This window comes from Terrapene carolina, unplaced genomic scaffold (genome assembly GCF_002925995.2).
Source record: "Terrapene carolina triunguis isolate 2854851 unplaced genomic scaffold, T_m_triunguis-2.0 Scaffold66, whole genome shotgun sequence".
NCBI lineage: Eukaryota > Metazoa > Chordata > Testudines > Emydidae > Terrapene > Terrapene triunguis.
Window position 1 is genome coordinate 49825779 of NW_020664417.1, and position 9849 is coordinate 49835627.

The 9849-nt window shown below is 41.0% G+C and overlaps 1 protein-coding gene across 1 annotated transcript in view; it reads right to left on the reverse strand.

Moving 5' to 3' along the window:
* Positions 1–2093: 2093 nt before the first annotated feature.
* The window catches only part of TUSC3 (tumor suppressor candidate 3), a 272148-nt gene continuing 264392 nt past the window's right edge, over positions 2094–9849 (reverse strand). The window contains exon 11 of the mRNA XM_024192953.1: positions 2094–2463. Coding sequence (XP_024048721.1) covers positions 2452–2463 — 12 coding nt within the window. The 3' untranslated portion in view covers positions 2094–2451. The remainder of the gene's footprint in view (positions 2464–9849) is intronic.

Sequence of the window (9849 nt, forward strand, 5' to 3'; positions counted from 1 at the left end):
GTTTGACAACAACAAAAAAAGGAAGAAAAGAAGAGTGGGGAGGGGACTCATGAGACATAACAGAGAAACACAGATAGGGCCGATTGGCTGAAACGAAAGGAAAGTAGCCCCAGAACTCAAAGTTGGTTTCTAGTGCCAAGGCCAAAAGGTATAGACTACAATTTAGCAAGGGTGAAGTCATCTAAGCAAAAATTAGGTTCTTGTGCAGGTGTAACTCAGTAGCAGTATCTGCGAATGGCAATTTGATGGAAATTTTTAAAAGGAATTTAAGAAAAAATGCAATATTTTGTTATAGAGCAGTATGCTGTTTGGGCTCTGACTTTTCTCTCTGCATCTCACATTTCCCATGCTACAGACTTAGAAGGACAGGTCTATTTCATATTGGGGCATAGAACGGGCATGATAGTGTAGGGAAAATATTGCTTGATTAGGGAAGAATTCTAACACAAACTTTGGAAGGAATTTAGGATGTATCTCTAGCACCACCTTAATCTTAAAAAGGTAGGCCATGATTCTCCACTGCCTTGCACCTTGTGGTGCAATCATTTACACTTGGCCCGAGTGGGTATAAAAAACCCCTCTACATTCTGATTTGGTAGTCTCTTTATACTCGCTTTACATTCTCTAAAGGGGTTTTAAAGTTGCACCAATGTAACTTACACCCACTTTAAGACCCAGAGCAGCATAAGGGATCTTCATGTAAATGAGGCTCAGAGACACTGAATATAACAGTACTGCTCATATGTGTAATATTAAAGCATGTGTATGAGTATTTGCAGGATTAAGGCCTAAAATATCTAGATGGCACTCCACTGACAGCACAAGCAGAGCTTCTGATCCCTTCCCAGGTGCTGTTTTATTATCTGTACAGGGGTGAAGATGCACTTCCATCCTTTGTAAACAAGCTACAGTGGTCTGCAAGCATTTTGTAAAGATATGAATCAGATAGCAGCTATAAAGGTGACATTTGACATTGTCAGTTCTGTACCTGTGTCAGAAGACTGAGATACAAGGATATGGGTATACATCCCAATCAACAGATTTGTTTAAGGTCCACAGCACATTCCTCAAGAACAGGGATTCTCAACCTGGGGAGCAGGAGTGTGAACAGGTGTCACAGGGTTGTGACCCCCCCCCCCAACCATTCCCACATTGCTAAAGGGGAGGAGAGACCTGGTTATATAGGAAGAGAGTTTCCATACGGGAAAGGTTGAACACCACTGCGCCAGAACACAGGATGATTGTTACTAGAGACACAGTTTAAACTTTCACAAGATAGAAAGTAAGATCACCAAACTCTAGGAGGAACTTTCTTCATTTTAAGACATCAGGATAGACCTAGAATAAAAATCTTCCCTCTTTCATATTGTGGGATTAATTTGACAGCTTTCTATGGCAAGAAAATTTGAAAGTCCCGCAACATCTTTTCCTCAACATTGTTGATCTAGAAAGCATTATCACTAACTAGGACATCTCTATCGATCAAAATCTGGAGCCTTACTTTACAGTGCTCAGGACCCATATGACTGAGGTGACCAGGGACCATTGTCTATCACGTTCAGGGAGATCCTCTGAGACAGAAACTGACTGACAGGCTATTTGCTCTGGAGCCTCATGGATTATGGCTGTAACATTTGGAGGTTTAGGGCCTTTTGTTTCTGTCACATGGCAGAGGACCTTGAGTGTAGTGAGTACTGAGATTTACTGGTAGTCTTCCAATGGTTTGATCCTTCAATCTGAACTGAATAGGTGTACAATCACTCTTAACTTTTTGGTCAAAATCCTTGCTGTTCTTGAGTAAACCAATTCCAGGAAACGTATCTATTAGAAATTTCAATGCATGAGGGAAAAAAAAAAAGCCTACACAATTTAGAAGCTTGTTCAACATTTATTTTCTTTATTGTCCAAGTGGTATTAATAAATTATAATATGCTCTATGTGATCAAATAACAGTTTCAACTTCATGTATGTTTTCTCCAATAGCAGGGTTTTTTTTTTTTTTTTTTTTGGTGGGGTGGGGGGTTTCTAAAGTGCATCTCAAGACAACTTTATAACACTTTACCAAAAAAGACCCCAGTCATATCCTTTTGGTTTTTTAATAACCTGTCAACAAGGTGGCAATACAACCACAAGACACATTATAATTAATGTTCTTTAAATTCTGCACCACTAAATATACTGTATCCATAACAGTTTGCCACATTTTCCATTAAGATATTTAACATTTAATATATAGGTTCCTATAAATTAAATGAAGCATTCTTTATGTAAGGTATAAAAACAAATTCTTTTCTCTACAAGAATACTGTAACTTATCACACACAAAAAAATAAAAAAAAATACACAGATGAACCAACACAGGAATCTTGAATAAATGTAATATAGGTGAGCAGATATCAGTAATTGCTTATCTTCATAGTAAACATTAGCCTTATGCGTATCCCACTTCATTTAATTAAGAAGCTGAAAAGAAAAGGAAAATATGATTAAATGCTGAAAAATGCTTAGGAAACGTGGCATCACAAAATTAGTTTAGAAGAATCAACAAGGACTTTAAAACTTAAATTCATTAAATCATTCAGTATTTGTAGGACATAATCTTTTAAAAAAATGTATATGACACATTCAGTAATTAACAAAGTAAGCATGAAGTAAGTTATCAAAAACAAAAAACAAAAACCTGAATGACTGAATAAATGTAAAGATTATCCCATTACAAATATTTTAAAATGCAAAATTTACTATAAGCACATATTTTCTTCCATTAAGTTAGGCTTTTGGTCTTAATATTCAAAGACATAAGCAAGTACTGCCACTCTCCTGTGGTATTGAAACACTTGTATTCCAAAGATTTGTTTATAACCATCCTTCTCCACAGCTCAAGTGGCCCAAGAGTGTGCACAGCATACAAGAGTTGGCAAGAGACAGTGTGTCTGCAGATTTTAAAAAAAATCTATTTACTAAAATGTGTTGAAGCTCAGATGAAATTACTTCACTCAGTATTTATTACTGTCTCAATTTCCTTGGAAAGAAAATTTCAAATATACTGATCATACATATAGTATTTTTCAAAAAACTTTACAGAGAAGATATGATCCACTATCCCCATTTTACAGATGGAGGAACTGAGACACAGAGAGGGGAAGGGCTAAATCCACAAAGGAACTTGGGCACCTGACACTTTAGGCACCTGAGTCCAACATTTAGGTGCCATTCTGCTTCTCAAAACACTCACTCAGTTGCTCCCTAAAGTCCCTATGTTTCTACCTGTGGTCATGAGCAAAACTGCCTAAGCACTGAAGCCACTGAGCTGCTTGGCACCCTATCTTACATCTTAGCACTGGCAGGATTCATGAACTAGGTTTTCTCAGAGCACACCTAACCTGCACAAAAGGCAACTGGGGCAAGCAGATCAATGATGGTCACCATCTTCATTGTACCCAATAGCTCAGCGGTTAGTGCATTCACCTGAGATGTGGGAGATCCATGTTTGAATCACCACTCTTTTGAGCAAGGACTTGATCGCAGGTCTCCCTCCTCCCAAGAGAGTGCCCTAACCACCGTTCTATTGGCTATAATGGGCTGGGGGAGAGGGCAATCTCTCTCTCTCTCACCCCCCCCCCCCACACACACTTTATGAGAAAGTCCTGACCTGGACTAGGTATCTAACTCCAGGATCAGGTTCATATCTTTGAATCCTGAGTAGACATAAGTGCCTCTCTCTGGCCTGGAGTTAGGCACCTAAGTACCTTTGAGGGGCAGGAGTTAGGCCATACCCTTCTCCTCAGCATTTCCTACTGACTAGTTTAGGTGGCTCTCTGTTCAGCTTGCTGGCTTCTGTGAATCCCATTCTTAGGCACAAAATTCTCCCTATGCATTGTCTATGGAACCTAGTGCTTAACTCAAGATTGAGGATTCCATAGAGTGCCTAAAAGTTAGGTGTTGCAGTGACTAAATCCCTTCATGGATCGAACCCAAAGTGACTAGCTCAAGGTCACACACAGAAATAATAATGATAACCCAGAAATAGACTCCTTCCTGTTGGTCTGGTGACGTGTCCACAGGACTGCAATATTTTAGAGGACAGCAGGGAAGGATTGCTATAGTTTCACTACAACATTCCTCTTTATCTTCTTGTAAAATATTATTTCGCAACTTCTTACAGATAAGTTGAGTTCCCTGGCATACCTACTATGCAGATATTTGAGGGGAATAATCCGTTCTGTTTATGGCATTATTAATTATTACGAAATATCCATACAAACACCATAAAGTTTAAGAATATTTACAAATATAGTTCCCATCACAGAGTTTACAAGATACCAGACACATGGCAAAACAGATACCAATTGGTCAGAAGCTGCAGTGTGAGGGGATTATTAAATCCCCATTTTGCTGAAAAGACAGCAAGATGATTTCATGAAGAGGTGGGGATTTAAAAGGAGACACAGAATGCTCAGCTGAGAAGACACCACAACTGATCCAGACATAACATGATGGAAAGCGCAAAGCCAAGAGTGAGAAAAGGAAATGAAGAGAGGAGTAAAGTAAGACAATAATTCAACATTTTATATGCGCTAAACACTTCCGGTTTATCCTCTTCTCCAAGTGCCTCAAAATGGATTCCTTGAGGACCTGCTCCATGATTTTTCCAGAGATTGAGGTGAGGCTGACTGGTCTGTAGTTCCCCAAATGCTCCTTCTTCCCTTTATTTAAAGATGGGCACTATATTTGCCTTTTTCCAATCATTCGGGACTTCACCCAATCGCCAGGAGTTTTCAAAGATAATGGCCAATGGCTCTGCAATCACATCAGCCAACTCCCTCAGTACCCTCAGATGCATTGCATCCGGCCCCACTGTGCATGTCCAGCTTTTCTAAATAGTCCTTAACCTGTTCTTTCATCACTAAGGGCTGCTCACCTCCTCTCCATACTGTACTTCAGCTTTTTCCACATCATCTGTCACTAGGTTGCCTCCCCCATTCAGTAAGGGTCCTACCTTTCCCTGACCACCTTCTTGTTGCTAACATACCTGTAGAAACCCTTCTTGTTACCCTTCACCTCTCTTGCTAGCTACAACTCCAATTGTGTTTTGGCCTTCCTGATTATACCACTGCATGGAATATTTTTATTCCTCCCTAGTCATCTGTCAAGTTTCCACTTCCTTCCTTTTTATGTTTAAGCTCACCGAAGATTTGTCTGTTAAGTCAAGCTGGGGGAGCCCCGAGCCCTTTAATTCCCCCCCCCCCCCCCCCGCAGCTCCGGCAGCCGGGCTGGGGCCGGGATTTAAAGGGCTCAGAGCTCCCTGCCGCTGCATGTTGGGAACACACAGTCACATACATGTATACACTCTGCTTCTGACTGTGGGTTTCATTTCACAGCCACCCAAACGTATCCCTTAATCGTCCAAATTCCTGTTCGTCATTGCTCTTGTTGAAGACAAATATAAAAAAGATTTTCAGTTTCTCAGCCCTTGCTGAGTCACTAATTTAATCACTCTGCTTATTAAGGCTTAACTTTTACTCTAAGCCCCCTGCAAATACATAAATTGTCCAAAGACCAGACCTGGCATTAAATTGCTCCCAAGGGGAGGGGAACTTAATGATAATGAGCCCCTTTACCGGACAAAGATTACTTCCTCTGCCATGCTTGTTGGTAAATTGGAGGGCAAAGGACCCACCACATGCCCACTCATATATACAGTAGATTGATAGCAGCCACATGAAGGCTGCTTTTCTCTCTGTGCCTCTACTTACACCCTTCCTCCCCTGAGTTGCAGAGTTAGACTCATGGCAATTTAGCCATTATTCATGAATATACTTTTTGTCTTGTATGTGTTTCCTCTAATACAGTGGCTCTCAAACTTTCCAGACTACTGTACCCCGTTCCAGAGTCTGATTTTTCTTGCATATCCCAATTTTCACCTCACTTAAAAACTACTTGCTTACATAAGAATGGCCATACTGGGTCAGACCAAAGGTTCATCTAGCCCAGTATCCTGTCTTCTGGCAGTGGACAACACTAGGTGCCCCAGAGGGAATTAACAGAACAGGTAATCATCAAGTGATCCATCCCGTCGCCCATTTCCAGCTTCTAGCAAACAGAGGCTAGGACAGAGGTGGGCAAACTATGGCCCGTGGGACCATCCTGCCCAGCCCTGTATTAGAGGCTAGCCCCCGGCCTCTCCCCCGCAGCCTCAGCTTGCTGTGCCACCAGCGCTCTGGGTGGCAGGGCTGCAAGTTCCTGCCGGGCAGTGTGGCTGTGTGAGCCGCTGGGTGTAGTGTATTAAATTGCTCCCCATAGGAATGCGCTACTTATGGTGTACTACTTATGGCTGCCAGTCCTGGTGCTTCGTAAGTAGCACATTCCTATGGGGAGGAATTTAATACACTACACCCCGGGTAGGGAAGGCTGTGTCCCCGCAAACAGCCTGGCCCCCGCCCCTATCCACCCCCTCCCACTTCAAACCCCGACTGCACCCCTCAGAACCCCTAACCCATCCAACCCCCCCTGCTCCTTGTCCCCTGACCGCCCTCTCTTGGGACTCCCCGCCCCTAACAGCCCCCCTGGGACCCCACCCCTTACCCAACCCCCCTCCTTCTCCCCTGACTGCCCTGACCCCTATCCACACCCCTGCCCCTGACATGCCCCCCAGGACTCCCATGCCTATCCAACCCCCCCGCTCCCCGACCACCCCCCTCACCAGAACCTCTGCCCCATCCAACTGCCCCCTGCTCCCTGTCCCCAGACTGCCCCCCGGGGACCCACCGCCCCTTATCCAACCCCCCTGCTCCCCACCCCACTACCATGCCATTCAGAGCACCAGGACTGGCAGCCGTAAATAGTACACCCTAAGTAAGGAGCACATTCCTATGGGAAGCAATTTAATATAGTACACCAGCCCTCCATACAATTTTGGAACCCCAATGTGGCCCTCAGGCCAAAAAGTTTGCCCACGCCTGGGTGGGGACACCATCCCTGCCCATCCTGGCTCATAGCCATTGATGGACCTAGCCGCCCATGAATTTTTCTAGTTCTTTTTTGAACCCTGTTATAGTTTTGGCCTTCACAACATCCTCTGGCAAGAAGTTCCACAGGTTGATGGTGCATTGTGTGAAAAAAATACTTCCTTTTGTTTGTTTTAAACCTGCTGCCTATTAATTTCATTTGGTGGGTCCTAGTCCTTGTGTTACGAGAAGGAGTAAATAACACTTCCTTATTTATTTTCTCTACACCAGTCATGATTTTATAGACCTCTATCATATCCCCTCTTAGTCGTCTCTTTTCCAAGCTGAAAAGTCCCAGTCTTATTAATCTCTCCACATACGGAAGCTGTTCTATACCCCTAATATTTTTTGTTGCCCTTTTCTGAACCTTTTCCAATTCCAATATATCTTTTTTGAGATGGTGCAACCACATCTGCACACAGTATTAGAAAATCAGACATAAAAATATAAAAGTGTCACAGCACACTATTACTGAAAAAATTGCTGACTTTCTCATTTTTACCTTACAATTATAAAATAAATCAACAGGAATATAAATATTGTACTTACATTTCAGTGTATTGTATGTAGAGTGGTATAAACAAGTCATTTTCTGTATGAAATTTTAGTTTGTATTGACTTCGCTAGTACTTTATATGTAGCCTGTTGTAAAACTAGGCAAATATCTAGATGAGTTGATGTACCCTCTGTAAGACCTCCGTGTACCCCTAGGGGTTCACATATCCCTGGTTGAGAATCACTGCTCAAATACATACATAAAAGCCTCTAGCATCTGCTCATGAGGACAAAGACTATGAAGACACAAATGATTAGAGAGCAGAGGGAGGGCTTTTGGTTCAGTGGTAGCCTTCTGAGGAAGGACCATGCCTTCACAGACTTTTTCTTTAATTAATTGGTGAATGTAGATCAGAAATATTGACAAAATTAGGCTAATAGTTCTGAACAAACAGCCACACTGAAGAATTGTTAAGGAAAAATAGTATGCAGAGGCTTAATTTTTTGTCTTCTTCATAAAGAAGTGGGGTAAAATAGGCAAGATATCTAAATACATGGCTTGAGAGGTGGTTTTAAAGGATTTAAAATTCTTGGGCCCTAGAGCATTCTGAGATACTGTATTGATGAAACCAAATGGGGATATTGGTTTGATATCAACAAACCAAGAACCGGTAGTGTTAAAGAAAAAGGGAATTGTGAAGAATTTATGTCTGCATGGAGAACGAACAAGTAGACAATAGTCTCAAAAAAATTGGTAGATCATTTCAGGAAAGCACCCAATGGTTATCTGAATCTTATCAAAACCTCTTGAGACTGAAAAATTGGGAAGGAGGTCTAAAAAAAAAAAAAAGACTCCTTCACAAGAATCTTGGGACTTCCCGCTTTTGGGTTTGACCAAAAATACTGTGAAAACAGCGGTCAGCCATTTGGCTTCCAGCTTGATGCAGGAAGTGCAAAGATGCACAAAAGCATTTAAAAATAGAGAAGCCAAACTCTGAACCCAAAATACGTTCAATTAAGTTTCAATGTGACTTTGGGGTGAAGGGTGGTTTTGTTTGTATTGTAAGTAAATTTATTTGCTCTTCTCCAGCCAACATGGAGAAAAGAGAGAATCATAATGTTCTGGTAGAGAGGCAGATGCATATATAAAGGTAATAGAGCTTAAACAGTGTAAAAGTGGAATTTATAGGAGTTAATGTAGGTCCACATTCATGAACAACGTGGTATTTAACTACTTATGGACAATAACAAATAGCTCTGCAAAGCAAAGTACAGCAGGAAGCCCATCCATACAGTAAACTGAAAAACGCTATATTGTGCATTTAACTGAAAGCTGACTGCAAAGTAGAAGTAAATTTGGAATTTCATTGCAAAGGGAAAGTCTTCTATAAGAGGGACTGTCAGGAATAGAAAGGAGGCAGCATTGGTGAAAAAGAATTTATCAGAAACAGAAGAGGGCATTTGGGGAGAAAATAACATCAAGAAAATCAGTATGGAACTTCAACAAGAATACTTGCATTGAAGCTGGAGAGAGACCCAAGGCAATAACTGAAAGTACGTTTTTTAAATTGCATTGCCTTAAAGCATACAAGCAAATCATAGAATGCACTTGTCATCTTACTACTCTGTATTATATTCTTTACTGTGCTTATTTTTCTCTGATCAGACTAAATGAATAATTCCCCATGTGACTGAAATACAGTAGTTCATATAGTTTCTCTCTCTTGTGGTGGGAACATACCAGTTTAAATATTTTTGCAAGCAAGTTACAAAACAATTTTCCCACATAAGAGAGCAGCTTATAAATGCTTTCTGGGTAGGGCAGGAGGGACAATATTCAAGATCACTATAAAAGAAAGTAACTAATTATTTCAACATTAAATGCCAGCAATTCAAAAACTGTTATTTCAGCAAAACGGAGAAATCAACACTCTGCTGCTAGAACAGTGGACTTGCAAAGGCATAAGAAGTCCCCTCTATGGAAAAATGACTAACTCTGGAAGAAGCTGTTCAGTACATATTTAAGAAAACTGTTTTTCTTCTTGTATTATTGTTATATTTACCCAGTAAGAAATCTTTCTGTTAACCCCACTCATGATCATATCTTGTGATTGGCATTTGGTCCCAGTTTGCCTATTGCCGTGTTATTTTTCATGGTGTAAAAATGTATTGATAACTAGAGTAAAACTATAAAAAATTCATTATGGCAGAGATTGGAGCAGCTTCAGAAGAAAACACTACTTACATTACTCTGTACTGTAAAGTCAGAAATTATTACACAAATAACACTGGTCTACAACTTTTGAGAAGTCGTCTGCTTCAGAGATAAAATGTGCTATTTATTATG